The sequence below is a fragment of the Ictidomys tridecemlineatus genome, chromosome 4 (genome assembly GCF_052094955.1).
Source record: "Ictidomys tridecemlineatus isolate mIctTri1 chromosome 4, mIctTri1.hap1, whole genome shotgun sequence".
Taxonomy (NCBI): domain Eukaryota; kingdom Metazoa; phylum Chordata; class Mammalia; order Rodentia; family Sciuridae; genus Ictidomys; species Ictidomys tridecemlineatus.
In genome coordinates, this window is record NC_135480.1 from 21,284,580 (window position 1) to 21,300,876 (window position 16,297).

Below are 16,297 nucleotides of genomic sequence, written 5' to 3' on the forward strand. Positions count from 1 at the left end.
AAGCCAGGCAGCAGCGGTGCCCTCGGTTTCCAGGATTCGCATTGTTCTGACTTGTCTCTAAAGACCGCTGAACCTCAGGGAGTCACCCACCCCCCGTCTGCTCCAACCATCTTCCCGATTGACAGACTTCACATTCGCGGCTGGTCAGAAACACGACAGGGTGGGGCTGGGCACAGCCTGGGCTCCTGGCACCAGATGGACTCTGGGCATTTGGATGTATGGCTTTGAGGTAACAAGGTCCCCTGGAGAGAAGGACCAGACTCGCTAGTTACCCTGGCCAGGCTGAGGGTGAGTGACAAGGTGCGGGGCCGCGCTGGGCTGTGTTTTCAACCACATCCAAACGACCAAGCCGCCCGCCTCCCAGGCCTGCGTCCCCTGCCCAGCCCTCCTGGACTCCCTCCGAAGCAGCTGTCCTTTTACATCCGTTCCCCAGGTCGGCTGATGGTGAGGCCAGCAGGAAGCGGGGACGAGACTGATTCTGTCTGAGAGCCACCAGGTGGGAACTGAGCACCTGGAGTCACAGTGGTGGGACAGGAACCCAGGCTGCCCCCCCAGCACCTGACCCAGGGTGAGTCACCGTTGGTGATGGGATAACCGACGACGTGGGGCTGTCACTATTAAAGGTTTGCCCTGGGGACTTCACCCTGCTCTGCACACGGTCCTCACTGGCTCCCCGAGTTCCCACCCCCCCGTGCTGGAGGGGAAGCTGCCCCGACCATGAGGTTCCATGGGCGCATGTGGAAACCCAAGTCGCCCTCGGTGGGCATGTAGCAGATGTCCTCTGTCCCTGTGACTGCTGGGGTGTCGGCAGTGTGACATCTTTTCATCACTTTGAGCTGGGGAACAGGTCAGGGGATTAAGCCCCGTCCCTTGGCCGTGGGGCCTCTCTTCCCAGTGCTCTCAACTGTGCGGCTGGGATTTCTGAGACCATCTTGCAGGGGAGGGGACACCCTGGGCGGTCAGTCACTGCGTGGCCTGGAGCGCGGCGCGGATCTGGGCCATCTGAGGTCCTGAAAGGCCCCGTGTTCCCACGGCTGGGGCTGGAACCTGCGCCTCCTGGGTGTCCTCTGGAAGCCCCGGGGGCCCGCAGAGGCCAGGGCATGGCCTCCACACACTCACCTCTGGCCAGGTTGCGGTGGATGGTCTCCTGGGACATGCTGTGCAGGCGCCTCATGTAGTCCTGGCTGTACCAGACCCGCAGCCGCTCCCCGGGCCGGATGTCCCTGCAGGCGCGGAAGTAGATGCGCTCGCCGTGCTGGAAGGCCAGCAGGTTCCGCTCCCTCTCCTCCCGGGAGATGACCACGTACCTGGGGGCGAGGGGAACAGGTGAGAACCGCGGCCGCCCGGGGGGAGGGCTGGGCAGGGCTGGGTGGCAGGCGCGAGTGGCTACGAGTCGCGGTTCACGGGCACCGGCGAGGCGGGTGAGGCAGCTGCCCTTCTGGGGAAGGGTCCTGTCCTGCAGGTGCCGTTCCTGGGACGTCAAGCACATCCCTGGGCCTCTAGGAATCTGTTCCCAGGGACTGTCAACAGCCCTGCTCTGCCGTGTGTTAGGGTGAATGTCAGATTTGGCAGCAGATTAAAGGTGCCTGGGACACATGGGCTCCTCCGCCCGTCACTGTTTTTCCCCCAGTGCAGGGATGTCACCCAGGGCCTGGTGCCTGCGAGGCTGTCATTCTGTCACTGAGCTGCACCCCAGCTCCTTTACTGCAGGGTCCCTGACCCTCACAGGCCGCTGACGGGAAGGGAAGGGTGGGTTCTTGGGGCTGTTTTCAGTATCTCACAAAACCTCACAGAAAGAACCCACAGGGCAAGGGTGCCCAGGGCCGCATTCCACAAATGTTAAAGATCCCAAGTCTTTACAGAGGGTCCCGTGGGGACAGAGGAGGTAGGGGACAATGAAAGGTTGGCACACACTGCTTAATCTAATTAAATGATTCGAGGTACAGAGAGTGAGGCTCCGAGAGGCTAAGTAACTTGTCCAAGGACACACAGCCAATCAACGGGAGGTACAGCTCGGGGGGCCTGTGCTTTCCCACCATCACTATGGCTTCCATGTGGGCAGGTAAAGCACCAACGCGGCTTTAAAATCAAATAATAAAACAATAACACGCACATCGATACAGGTAGCAAGGAAGGCATCTCCCAGAGTGGTCACCCGCACAGCCCCCCCCCCCCGGGAAACAAACTGGCAACACAGACCCAAGGCAATAAGATGCACGGCAGGCGCGCCAACCTCCCACCCCACGACGCACCTGGCTCGCTCTTTACAAAAGTGCAAAAGCCCAAATATCTGAATTTCAAAAACCAGAGTAAATGAGGGTCCATTCCACGGTGGCATGTTACTCGTCCCCAGAAAAAAAAAATGTTTGCAAAGAATCTTTTGTCACATGGCAAAACCTTGCTGACACAACGCAGAGCAAGAATAACAGGAGGAGGGAGAGCTATTTACGTTATGGTTCCAATCATGCTTTAAAAACCGGCCCCTGTAAACGGCTTGCAGGACACAGAGCTGTGTCCTAACAGTATGATCCATGGTGATTGGATTTTGTTTGTAATTTTCAGTTCTTTACAGGTTTCCTCAATAAGGCGTCTGTTGTTTTTACTATTTACATCTCCCACATAGAAAGAAAAAATACAGACAGATGCTCATTCCAGCAGTGGTGGTAGGCACAGGGGCCAGCAGCACTGAGGGTCTACACTAGAGTGCCCCAGGGACAGGGCCAGCATCTTCACGTCCAACCTGACCTCACCTAAGTCTGCCTTGGAGGCGGGCATGGCCGCCTTAGAAGGGGTCCACTGGGACCCAGGGAACCGACCACTCTGGCAACGGAACGTAGCACAGAACTCAGGGGAACTAAGAACGAGACAGAGGGAAGAGAAGGAAGAGAACCCCGGCTTTGGCAGCTTTCCCCTTCGAAGCAAGTCACAAGCTCCACCCTGGAGCAAGAACTTCATCTTGTCCAGGATCTGGGCCTCAGAGCTGCGAAACCACATGGCTACTCCACGCACCCAACCTTGATGGTGTGAGCCAAGAACTTAGAGCCAAGAGGATCTGGGGCCCCGAGATGTCATCCCTGGTCACAGCTCCCCATCCGAGTTCTCCAACGGCAGAGCTCTCCTTCTCTCCATACGTGCCCACATTTTTTTCTGAATATATAAAATAATTTCCAGTCCCCAATTTAGTTAGACTCTGCAATTTGACATCCCAAAATAATCAACCTCGTCGTCTGCACAGAACGCAACTGCAGTAGCTCCAAACGTTTCCCTCCCGGCTGCGTGTGGAAGGCGACCCTCCATTCATTCTTGTTCTCCAAAGCCCCTGGGGTCACAGAGCACAGGGGGAGGAGACCACTGCCCCTTGTCCCCTCCTGTTGGAGTCTAAACAACTTCAAGCTTGAAAGGATGGACTCATTTCCCCATCACTCGACTTTCCAAGGAAAAGACAACCGAGGAACAGGTAACGGGGATCAGGGATCCATTTATTCCAAAGAGCAACTTCTGGAATCTGTCATAGGTTTAGGAAGATGCGCGTCCACCTCCCCTTCCATCCCCTGGTGCTTTTCTACCCAAGAACCAATGCTTCGACAGAGCACCCCAGGCCTCTGAGTAGATCGCAAGGCATTTTCAAAGACAGACCCCAGCGTGTTCCGCCTGTTGGGTTTGGTTTTAAACTTGGCATTTGAAATAAGACATAGATGGCAGCTCTCGGTGAGTCACCACAACAGAGTCCCCTGCCAAGATCGTGTTGATATAATTTTCGAGGTAAAGCGAATCCTCTCGTCACGTCTGCCTTTTTAAGTATTCTGGGCTAATACCTAGTGGCCTGGTCCAATCTCCGAGTCCTGCTGCCCCATCACCCGGGTGCAGGTAGGCAAGAGCCCTCCCTGCAGAGCACACGGCTTCCAGGGAGTGAAAGGTCTGCGACCTGAGCTGCCAGGTCACCCCCTTGTTGGAGAGGAGGCCTGAGAAGCAGGCGAGAGCCGCCCAGTCAGGGCTGTTGGGCAGGGCAGGGCTTACTGGCCAGCAGTCCAGATCCCACCGGAAGACTCGGCACCTCTGGGTGGAATCCTTCGTGGGGTTGATGGGTCATTACGTTCCTGCTGGCGTTGGGTCCTGGACAGATGAGCACACAGGCGATCCCCAGCCCTTGCCCACCATGTCTTATGAGGGCGCCCTGTTTTCTAGCTGGGTCAGGAAATGACTGTCGGTTCCAACTTGAGAAAAATAAGCCACCAGGCACCCCCTTCTTCAGAGGGGACCTGCGAAGGCCAGGCTCCGCCCTGCTGCTCCCTCCAGGGGGCCGGCAGACCTGGCCAGGCCTGGGAGTGGGCTGGACTCTGTCTCCTTACATTAGGCCTCGGGCTGGGAGGGACCTTAGGTCCTGCGCCCGCCCTCCAGGTGGCCACCTGGCCTTGGACAGCACACCTCCCAGCCCGCCTCTGGAGGCCACCTTCATGGTTTCCCGTGGGCAGCTGGAGCAGGCCCCAGCTCACGTCCAGCACACACTGTCCGCTTGCTCTTCCTGTTCTCACATGCTGGCCTCCCAGGCCCCAGGACGTCAAGAAACGGGTGTGGCCATCTTTTCCATCCCAAACTGTCAAGAGTCCCCCCCACCCACCCCGTCCCCGTCCCTTTACTCCGACTTCCATTTCAGGTTCACCGCTTCCAACTTGTCCCCTCCTGACCCAGGGCCAGGGAGGAGCCAGCCAGTCACACTGACCGTGGGGGTGCAGGGGGACCCCAGGCCCCCTTCCACAGCGTCTCTGCCCCCCTGGAAGCGGGGAGCCTCGATGTCCACGGCACCCTGCCGAGGAGGGCCGGATTCCACAGCCAAAGGTGGTAAGGGTCATCCAGAAGGGGATTCCGGGTCAAGACCTGGGGACTCCTGCCTGGGGGAAGCTGTGGAGGGGCAGCAGGCCAGGGCAAGGCCCAGGACACTGCCGAGGACACTCCCGGGGGAGCCAGAGGAAGCCACCTGAGCCACTTTGAGAAGCCCTGGATCTGGATGTGCAGGGCCTCACCTGCAACAGACTCACAACAGGACAGCAGGGACAGGTCCCCCCGAGGTTCAGGTCTCAGGGTCCTTAAAGTACCCTGACGCTCTGGACTCTCCTGCAGAAAGGAGGGGATCCTCCCTGGGAACCCTGACTTTCAGGGGACACAGGACCAGATCGTTTAGCGCCATCGCACTTCAAGGTGCATCCCGGTGAGACATGACCAAAGGCATCCTAGGTGGGTGCTCTGCCTCCCTGACCTGGCTTCTGTCCCTGTCCCTGAAGGCCTCGCATGGGGCTGGGCACCGTCACCTGCGTGTGTGGAACCAGGGCGAGCAAGGGCCTCTGGAGCCCTCTCACCAGCAGGCTCTCCCCTGTCCCCTAAGCCCTGCTCTGGGGCCTGGAAGTTTCCACGGGAAGCGAAGAAAGAGAACACACAAAGAAAGACCCCAGACCCGGGTGTGTTCAGAGTGTGACATCCATTTCTTTTTATTGCAATCTTGGGGTCCAGCGTGGGAGGGCAAGGCAACTCCAGGCAATGACCCAGCCCCTGGCTGTCGGCCAAAGAGCGTCCCGTGTGGGGACAGGAGCCCCAAAGGACCACAGGGTGGGGTGGGGCCGAGGGCCCAGGGACATGGCAGGCGCCCTGCACTGTCCCTGTGGGGGACGAGCTGGGTCTGGGTTCACAAGCAGTGCTCCGGGAAGGGCCTGGGCAGGCGCTGGTACAGCAAGCCTCCCAGCCCCGGCGGTGGTTCTCGGGGACAGGGAGAGGTGGCGGGTGGGCAGAAAGAGCCGCTGGGAAAGAGACAGAGCTGGGGAGCACCTGTCCCCAGCCACCTGCCCCTCCCCTCCCTAACATGAGAGCCCGGGTGTCCCACCCCAACGGGGAGCACGAAGCCAGAGCTGTGTGGCTGGTGCGAATGCAGCCCGAGCAAGCAGAGGCGAGGCATGCTGGCACGCGGGACGGGCTTGGTCCTGCTGGAACCGGAGGCCGGGCTGCCTTCTGGCTCCCGAGACCTGGGCCTGCCTCTCCCTGGCCCCTGGCGGAGAGCTTTAGGGCCAGGGTGTGTGGTAGACGTGCCTAACACTGCCACCTCTCTCCCGACCCACCAGAGGAGACGAGGCAGGCACAGAGGCCAGGCAAGGAGCAAGCCCCCTGCTCCCCCGACTCCAGATGTGGCCTCTGGACAGGGGAGCTGGACAAATGCACAGTCCCAGCCTCCCACCAACAAGCTGTGTCACTTGTCATCTACAAATGCACATGATAAAGAGAATGATGTCCGACTTAGCTGCCTCTCAGGCTGGCCTGAGCACGCCCTGAGATCACATATATCTGCAGGTGCAGGAAGAGCACAAAGTGCTCCAAGAACGTAAGATAGTCTCCCTGACATCACCCGGTCTCCACCTGACTCCACAGAAGGCAAGCACAGCAGCTGAGCACGCGCACTGCACGAGAGCAAGCCAGGGCCAAGGCAGGGAGCCCCCGGGCTCAGAGCCCTTGTGAGGTCAGGACAGACTCACCCGCCTGTCCTCTGGCCACGCCCACTAGGAAAGCAGCAGGATCAGGGACCCGGAGGTCATGAGGTTGAGGCAGAGCCTTGAGGCTGGAAGCAGGGGTTCCCTTGGGATGCCCCCCTACACTCACGCGGCTGCCACCAGATACCGACCAGGAGGAGGAGGCGCCTCGGGCCAAGCAAGCAGAAAGCGGGGGCTTTTCTTGGATGTTGAGCCTCTGGCAAAGAGGAGGGAGGGCCGGACACCGGCTCCCAGGGCACGGGGCGCGGCCTGCACTCTGCGATGGGGGACAGCGCCCCAGAGTCCTACAGGGGTCCTCGGTCTGAGGCCAGACTCCTCCCTCTAGCTCCTCCTGGCACCGGCTGCCGGGCTAGAGGCTGTGCTTTCTCTTCTGAGACCTGGTAGTCCGAGTGGGGGCTGGTGCTGGGGGAGCTCGTGGGGGGTCCGGCGGGGGCGCCTGGGCCGGGAGCGCAGAGCCCGTGGGGGCCGCCCCTTCTGGCCCCTGCCTTGATGCCTGGACCCCGTCCCGGATCTCCGCCAGCGTCTGGCACATCTGACCGACGCGGCCGCTCAGCTCGGCCATGGCCCGGCCGATGACGTGCATGCTGTTAGCCATGTCCTGGTGCGCGGCCACCAGCTCCTGGCAGAGCTGCCGGAACACCTCCGTCTGCTGGGCGTGGACGTGGAGGAGCTGCCAGTCGAGGCCCGGGGTGGGCGAGCCTGGGTGTGGCCGCGGGGTCCTGCAGGTGGCCTGTGCCTGGGACGGGGTGCGGGGCAGGGCCTCCGGCTTGGGGCCCAGAGTCTCGGACTGGTCTGAGGAGGAGGAGGAGCGCAGCAGGGTGGGCCTGGCCAGGGGGGCCTCTTCCTCCGGAGACCGCTGCAGAGGCAGCCGGAGAGGCTGGCGCGAGGGCCCAGGCAACTCCTCATCTTCATCGTCTTGGGGACAGAAGCAGAGAAGGACAAATGGTTACCACAGGGAGAAAGGGGCGGCGCTGGGTGTGGACTCACCGTGAAAACCCCCAGGCACCCCGCCTGGCACTCCCCAGCCTAAACACCCACCCACGGGAAGGGCCTGGTTCCCGAGCCGCTGAGCCAAGGCCAGGCACCCAGGGAAGGATGCCACTGCTGCCCGTGACAATAGCCGCATTCCGGGGAAAGAGTCCAGTCCCGGTGACAGCAGTCAGCCCAGTGGCTGGCGACCTCGGCCCTGTCACTTCACCTCTCTGAGATTCGCTGGCTGCAAAGTATTGCTGATGACCTCTCTGCCCACCTCCTAGCCCCTGGGCCACCCGCTGGCTCCTTGAAGATGCACGCGCTGCGTAGGGCTGGGCGTGACCTGCCAAGGGCACCATTGTGCTCCGAGGGGAGAGCCAGCCTCCTTGGGGCCACCTGGTGGCCTTGCTGAAATCTGCAGCCTTGATCACGGCAGGGCGCCCCAGGCCCAGAGGGAGGTAGGGGAGGTAGGGGTGGGCAGAGCAAGCCGCCGCCCTGACACCCCTTCCCCCAGGGTGGCAGCCAGGTCAGGCCCACAGCGGCCCACCCAAGATGCCTGATCATGCAGGGACCGTCAGACAGACGGCTCCCCACCGCCAGACACAGGGAGGGGACCAGCCCCTGTACATGCAGGTCTCTGCTTTCAGGTGACAAGGGCTGACTCCATGACAGAATGAAAACATGACAGGCCGACCCTAGTGTCCCCCAAACCCTCCCTGCCTGTGCCCAGGGGGCTCCATCCAGAACCAGCCCTGGAAACAGCAGGAAGGACGGGTGGTCCGGCTGGTCCTGAGGTTGGTCCTGCTCCCAGAGGTCCCAGGGTCTCACTGGAGCCACCACAGTAAGAGCCCGGTGCCTCGCAGTCCCATTAGGTGGGACAGCAGTCACCCCTGGAACCCTAGACAGGGCGGGAGGGCGCGAGGCCACTGTGGCTGTTTCCTCCCTAGGGGGCCTCAGGCCCCGGAGCCCCTGGCCAGGGAGGACCTGCTGGTCATGGCAGGGCGGGGGGTCCTGCCCGTCCAGGTTACTCTAGGCCTCCGGAGGGGTGAGCAGGGCAGGATTTGGGACTGGGATTTACTGGATGTTGGGCCCCATTTTGTCATAATTGGGTGGGATCACGCAGGACGGGGGAGCCTGGCTCAGGGCTCTGGCAGACCCAGGTTCCAGTCCTGGGTGATGACACCACGGGCCTCCATTTCCTTGTCCGGGTGACAGGGAGGTGAGACCGTCTCCACAGGCCGCTCCAGTCCTGAGAATCTGACTCTGAACGGCCACCTGTCAGGAGCCCCAGCCAAACAGGAAATGAGCAGATCCCGTGACCAGGGGCCTGGGGAGGGAGGCGGGACTGGGGACCCACCTTCCCACCGGCCTCTGGGGCCTCCGAGGGACTGAGTGGGGGCGGGGCGGACGGTGCAGAGGCGGGGACGGGTGTGCACGGAGGGGCCCCAACTAGAAAGAGCCCCAGGGTCCTGGCCTTGGGGTCCAGCAGGCGCAGGAAGCAGAAGGGAAAGGCAGGGGGCAGAGGGAGGAGGGGGGGGCAGGTGCAGAGGAGTGTGCCTGGGGTGGGTGCAGGAGCCAGGGCGGGAGGGGACCCTGGGCAGCAGGACGCAGAGCCAGAGAGAAGTGGACGAAGGCCGCCGGGCACAGGAGACAGGAGGGGACGGAAACAGTGCAACTGGCCCAGGCGACAGGAGCTGCCCCTCCAGGCCTGGGCCTGCCTGCGGCCGCCCAAGCCCCCACCCGCCCCTCGCCTGCGATGCTGGGCCCCCCTGGCTCCGCTGGGGCCCCCTGGCTCCTCCGTGTCCGGGACGGACGTGACGCGGCCTCGTACACGCTGTTCTCCCGGCTCTCCGCCCGCCCTCACCCGGCCCGGGCTTCTTAACTCTTACGTGCCCCTCGCGGCTCAGTCCCACTGTCACTTCCTAAGGGGGCCTTCCAGCCCCATGGAGCCAAGTGCCACCGCTCCTCACCCCCAGAAGGGCCAATTCATCATTTGCAGGGACAGACCCACATTCCCCGGCAGGGCTGGGGGGAGGGGCAAGAGCCCAACCGCAGGGACCTGGAGCCGGGCAGCCCCTGTGCCTGCGGGCCTTGAGGTTCCCTGTGCTCAGGGTCTCCTGGACACGACAGCCTTCGTCCCTTCCTTCCGGTCACTCCTGCACTGGTTTAACTCAAGCTGCTGAGTCCCCCATGTCCAGGAGCTGCCCGGGGACAGGGCTCGTCCTCCCGGCTGCCAGCACCGACCAGGCACAGAGGCAGATGCCCAGAGGGAGAGGAGGCGGGCGGAGGTGGACATGGGAAGAGTGGGCAGACAGAGGGACGGGAGTTCACGAGCAGCCCCGCTGGCCGGCGCAGGAAGGCAGAGGGGACAGATACTCACAGCTGGTCGAGGGGCTGTCGGTGCCGTCCAGTTCCGCCCTGGGGAAGCCGTGCCCGGAGCGGGCGGTGCGCAGCGCGGACTCGATGGCCCTCTCGTGGGCAGTGAGCATGAAGGCAGGGGCCCGGCCCCCAGCCCCAGGGCCCGACAGGGACTGCTGCATGAAGGCCAGCTTGTCCTTGGTCCTCCGCTTCATGTCATCCCATCTGTGCTTAAGGTCCTTGACGGAGCGGGGGACCTGGCTGACGGAGGTGATTTTCCGAGCTATGCCTTCCCAAATCTTGTCCCTGTCGGCATGGGACAGCCGCATGGTCTCCCTCCCAAAGAGAACTGCTTCGTGGTGGGTCACCTCCGTGACCAGAATGTCCAGCTCCTCCTTGGAGAACTTGGGCTTCCTCTTACGCTCGGCCAGGGGCGCCACGGTCCTTGGGTTGAATATCCCACAAAGCACAATTGGGTAAATGACCGTCAAGGCAGGTGGGCCTCCTCCTTCCTAATGCCGGCCCCAGCTGGGGAGCCAGGAGGCACCTGGGACCACCCGGCCCCACGCCCTCCTCCTACTGAGAAGTCCCTTCCACTCCTCCTCGGAGGGGGCAGGCAGGAGGCAGAGGCGCAGGTCAGGCGGTGGGAGCCCTGGGCAGGTCCGCGGAGCAGGCCCGGCCTTGCCTTTGGCTAGCAGTGAGTGCCGGGCGGTGCAAGCTCTTGTACCCTTTCCCACCTCCCTGTCCCCATCCAGAAGGGCAGTACCAACACACCAACTCCTCAGGCTGGCTCTCAGGGGGGAGGGTATAGTGATATAAAAGCATAAAATCCTATAAAAGGAATAAAGAGTCCTCAGTGGGGTCGGGGCTGCAGCACTGATCCTGCAAAGTCAAGTTTAAACGGGGCCCTGCAGGGGCGTGAGTGGCTTGGAGGCCACTGTCCACATGGGCTGCCGTGGCCAGGCCTCAGCTGGTGCTGCCCATCAAAGGGCGTCATCACAGAAAGCTGATTCCATCCTGTGTGGCTCGCCACCCCTCCGCCATCTGCCCCCTCTCGTCCCCACTTCTGTGTGTGCAGGAACAGAGCCACCTCCCGCAGCTGCACCGCCAGCTGTGTCTCCTGGGGGGGCTGCTGTGGCTTTCTGGTTGGATTTGAGGAGCTCATGAGCATCCCCTGGGAGATGAACTGCACTCTGATGGACACCAGGGGTGACCTCAGCTCCCGTCTCCACAGGGCAGCCAGGGGCACCAGGAGGCGCTCCGCGTTGCTCTGCCGTTGGCCCAGCACCTGCTCTGCTCTTGAAACAGCTTCTCCACGTGTGGCTCTGCCCCCCGCTTTACCTGCTGCTACAAGGTTGGAAAGGTCCACCCGAGAGGGGACCCAGGGCACAGAGGGAAACCTGGGGCCCGAGTCACTCCTCCGCCTGCAGCTGAGAGGCCGGGGGCAGCAGCCTCACCCCCCACCCTGCAGCACACCAGGCCCTGCAAGCTGCAGAGAGGCAGCTGTGGTCCCCAGGTCAGGACAATGGCAGGGCACAGGCTCGCACTGCGCAGACCTGAGACTAGAGGCGGAGTCTCCTTGTTGGCCACAGGCCTCTGTACAACTAGGAGGACCATCCCAGGGCCACTTCCCAGGGCTGTCGGGAAGCTGTGACGTGGCTTCTTGGGCACACCACTACAGGCATCTGGGGCTCTGGATATTCTTTGTTGGGGGAGGGGCTGAGTGTTACCGCCACCTTTGCCACCTTCGGCTTCTACTGGATGCAACCAGTGGCACCCACCCAGGACGCTGCGCCTGCCAGATGACTCAGGCACTGCCCAGCGCTCCCAGAGGGGCATGCAGCCCTTGCTGAGGACCCTGCACACAGCCCCTGGCACGGGGCCCTGGGGTCAGTGCTCCCAACCTGGACACGGGGTCCCTTCCTGTCCCACCACTTACTTCGTAGACGCCCTGCGTTCCCTCAGCCCCGCGCCCAGGCCACGAGAGTGCAGTCCAGAGCACCTGCCGACGGAGGAGCTGCCCGACGAGGCCGACGCACAACCAACCCCAACTTGCCCTTGAGCTGAGGGCCCTCCAGGGGGACCACCAGGCCCCATCTTGGTCAGGACAGGGCACAACCCATGGCAGAGCCCACCCGGCCAGGGCCCACACGGCCCAGGGAACTGGCTCAGCCTGGCTCCCTGTGTCCAGAGCCACAGCTCCAGTCCCTGTGCTAGTGACCAGTTCTGGGCCCCGGTTTGGCCACTGTGCATGAAGACCGATGCAGAGCCGTGCTCCCAACCCGCGCCCTCAGGGTCACTGGGAGAGCCTCACCGAGGCCCGGCCAGCGTGGCCGACAAGCTCCGAGCGCCAGGAATCCCCAGGCCCAGCTGGGGGTGCAGGGGAGGCAGCAGGGCTCGGCTCCGGAGGCCGGAGCTCCTGGAACCCGGACAGTGGAGGCAGCCTCCTGCCTGGGACACCTGAGCCGGAGCCCACGCCCTCGCTTCCCTATTGCCTGGGGCCACTGCAGTGACCGGGCGAAGAGCCCTTGGGGGCAGGCCCTGCTGTCCATGGACAGCCTGTTTGAATGGCTCATGCCCACTTGCTCACAGAGTCCCCAGAGCCCTGGCCACTTTGGAGGCCCCTGTCAGAGGCCCCCTTCTCCCACCTGGGCCCTAGCAGCACAGTGAGAGTCCACGCGATGACCAGGCGTGGCACCAGGTGTGGGCCCTGGGAGGGCCATGGGGACAGGCCAGGCTGGGCCACCCCAGGTGCCCAGCGCAGGGTCCGGGGGAAGCGGGTGTTCCGCATGCGGCGGGTGAAGCCCGTGGGTGTCCTGACTGGACCCAGGGTAGGGGAGGGTGGCAGTTAGGGCTGTAGACCTCCTTCTCGGGCCATTTCGGGGCACTGGCTGACCAGGTCTGGGGAGGAGGGGGACGAGAGAGCTTGTCCCCACACACAGCCCTCCAGGCTGCTTGTCTCCGGCGCCCCTGCTTCTGCACCTGGTGATGGCAGTAGGAGCGGCTTCCCCCAGGAGAGGGTGAGCCCTGGGTGCTCGGGGGAGGACGGTGGCTCTGCTGCCTGGGAGTCTGACAGGAGGACAGGGTCAGTCAGGCCGTCTGGAGGACACCAGGCCCCCAGGTGACTCCCCAGCCCCAGCAGTCATCTGCTTGTTGACTGCCACAGTTTAAATACAGCACCCCCCCACGTTGGTCCCTAATGCACCGTCCTCCTCCACCCACCAGCCTCCAGCACCCCTGGGTCACCAGGCCACACAGACACAAGAGCGGGCGTCACATCCAGGTGTAGTGGGTCCCGGCTCCAGCCACAGAGGGCCCCTGGTTCGCCCCACCCAGACCCACATCCCTGTGCACTGTCCTGGGATCCCAGAGAGAAGCCCCCACGGAAGCGAGAGGCCAGCCTGCTCCCCTGCCCACCCCCACAGCAAGGCCACCAAGGCCAGCACTGAGCCCAGGTCCCAGGCTTGGCTGGGACGGCCTGGGCAGTCTCCTGCTCTCTCTGGCCAGCCCTTAGGACCTTTCTGAGTCACACACTGGCCCAGGGTGAAACCACTCAAGCCCAGCAGCAAGCATGGTGGACATCAGGCCCAGCCCCTGCCAGGGCCCTCCTCGGCCAGGAGCACCATGGGAACAACCGCTGGGCACTCCTGTAGCAGCAGCCTGCCCTGGGAGACAGCGTCACGGTCCCAAGGGGGACATCCTCACCCCCTCCCCAGGAATGCTCTCAGGAACCTGGGGCCCTGGGAGTCCCTGCAGCCTGCTGGCCTGGCCACGTCCTCCTCAGGCCCCTCATGGAAGCCGGGGACCAGGAAGGTCATGGAGGCTGGACGTCTCCCATGCTCTGCACACACAGTCCTGGAGGCCTCGGCCTCTGGAGACCCCCTGGTCCCCACACGCCTCCCCTGCCTCCGCTCCGGAGGCCAGCCGGCCTCCCCAACACAGCGAGAGGACTCACCTCATCCAGTTGGCCTTGGTCTCGTCCGACCCATCTATGGACTTGTAGCGGCTGTTCTTGTCCACAATCTGCAAGACAGAGGGACAGTCTAGAAGGGCCCAGGGTCACCTCCCTCTGTCTGCCATCCCCCACAATGTCCCCAAAGCCACAGGACTGAAACCAAGCTAGAGTCCAGGATTCCTGCCACCTACCTACCCTCTGCCCATCCCATCCCCCCAGAGGATGGAGGACACACATACACACACACACATACATGCACACTCACAAGTACACACACATGTGCGTGCCCACACACTCACACACACATACATGCACACTCACAAGTACACACACATGTTCACACACAAACACACACACATACATGCACACAAGGAAGTACACACTCGTGCAATCACAAGTACACACACATGTACATACACATACATGCACACTCACAAGTACACACACACATAAACACACACACATACGTGCATACTCACAAGTACACACACATGTTCACACACACAAACACACACACATACATGCACACAAAGAAGTACACACTCGTGCACTCACAAGTACACACACGTACACACACATACATGCACACTCACAAGTACACACACATGTGCGCACACACACACATATATGCACACTCACATGTACACACACATGTTCACACACAAACACACACACTCACACACACATACATGCACACAAGGAAGTACACACTCGTGCACTCACAAGTACACACACACATAAACACACACACATGCGTACTCACAAGTACACACTTGTGCACTCACAAGTACACACACATGTACACACACATGCATGCACACTCAGAAGTACACATACGTGTTCACACACACACACACACACACACACACACACACACACACACACTTTCAAGGTGCTGTGGATTCTGGGAAGAGACGGAGGAGCCGTCCCTGTCCTCTGTCTTGATGGATACCATGACGCCACTCCCTGGAGCCTCGTGTTACAACACAGAAGCTGGTTCTGGCCGTCTCTCTCCCCAGCTTCTGTGGGAGATGGAAGCCGCCATCGCACAACGGAGCGTCTGTATTCCGAGGGGCTCCGGCTCCCCAACCTCCAAGACCCAGGAGCCTGGGGGTCGAAGCGGGACCCCTTCTCTTCAGAAACTGCACCATCGCTCCTGAGCATGAGTCGGGTGTGCAGTTCTAGGCTGATTGGGCTTTATCTTCTCATCCAGGAAGATGAACAGAAGACTGCCCTGTGGTCACCTGCAGCCTTCTGTTCCTGAGGTGGTCCTCTGTGGATGATCTGTCCGTGGAAAATGTAAAGACTTTCCCTTTATCTGTGACTTTACGCCATTTTGCTCTGTGGGTTATTTTATAAAATCTTCAACTTGAGGAGCACTTTCAAACAAAGACTTGATATCTCTTGATTTCGGAAAATTCTCAGCCATTAAACTTTTGAGAACTCAGCTTCTCAGTCATTTTTCCAGGCCCTTCTGGTAGAATTTCTACTAAACACACATGGGAGCAGCTCATTCTGTGCTCTGTGCCTTTTAACTTCCTTTGCATATTTTTTTTCCTCTTTTTCTTTCAGGGAAAATCCCTGAGAACTCTCTTCCCATCCACTGATTCTATCTTTGGCCGTGTCCAGTCCCAGGTTCCTCCGGTCTCCTAGGCCTCCCTTCCTCCCTGGGCTTCTCTTTTTAATGGGTGCCTTTCCGTCCATGGATATTTCCCATTCGCAGGTTTTGTCGTGGTTCTTGTTCAAATCCATCTTTCTCTTCCATCCTGCCTGTTTGGGTTTCATAAGGACCTGCTCCTTCCTCTTCCTCTCCCCACAGCCTGACTGAGCTGACAACCTGAGGGTGTGGCACAGGAGCCACAGCCAGGCTGTCCCCAGGGCCTCGTGAAGCGGGCCCCAACCAAGCCCAGAGCCGCTCCCAGCCCCCTGCGGATTCTCCCCAGAGCCAGGGAAACTCGTGGCCATCGTAAACCAGCTGCTGGTTTTATTCACATGTGGTCACAGCCTTCGAGGCCCGGATCCCTGCCCAGCACCTGACTGACCTGGGGATCCCACTGCCCTTCCCTGCGGCCAACTTTTCTGGGGTGAACTTTAACCGGGGTCACTCCCACACCTAGGACCTCTTTTCCATACTCTTAAAAAACATCCACCGAAACGTTTCCGCCATTCAGAAATGGTCAAGAATCACGCAGCCGGTGTCCAGTGGTGAGGGCCAACCAGAGTCACACCAACCGTATTCACCTCAGATCTTCCTCTCCTTGGGAGCCACGACAACCCCAAGACGCAGCGGAAGACGTTCTCTGCCTCCCTCCAAATCACCCTTCTTCCCTCCCGCTCTGAGGGTGGCCACCAGTCCTGAAGCTGGCGGGAGCCTTCCCCTCTCTGGTTCACAAGGGTTTTTCTAAGAATAATGGATAGCACTGTTTTGCATGTTTGGGGATTTTACAGAAATGGCACCAAAGTGGACACACCCTTGGATAAA

At 61.2% G+C, this 16,297-nt stretch overlaps 1 protein-coding gene across 7 annotated transcripts in view; it reads right to left on the minus strand.

Moving 5' to 3' along the window:
* The window catches only part of Prdm11 (PR/SET domain 11), a 78,049-nt gene that overhangs the window by 12,730 nt on the left and 49,022 nt on the right, over positions 1-16,297 (minus strand). For 5 of the 7 annotated variants that reach the window (XM_078046165.1, XM_078046169.1, XM_078046170.1 and 2 more), the window contains exons 5-6: positions 13,816-13,883; positions 1,120-1,307 (exon numbers count right to left, since the gene is read on the minus strand). In XM_078046165.1, coding sequence (XP_077902291.1) covers positions 1,120-1,307; positions 13,816-13,883 — 256 coding nt within the window. Of the gene's footprint in view, positions 1-1,119; positions 1,308-5,458; positions 7,446-9,882; positions 10,305-13,815; positions 13,884-16,297 lie in introns of those variants that run through there. The other 2 variants (XM_078046172.1, XM_078046171.1) reach the window with 2 other exon arrangements.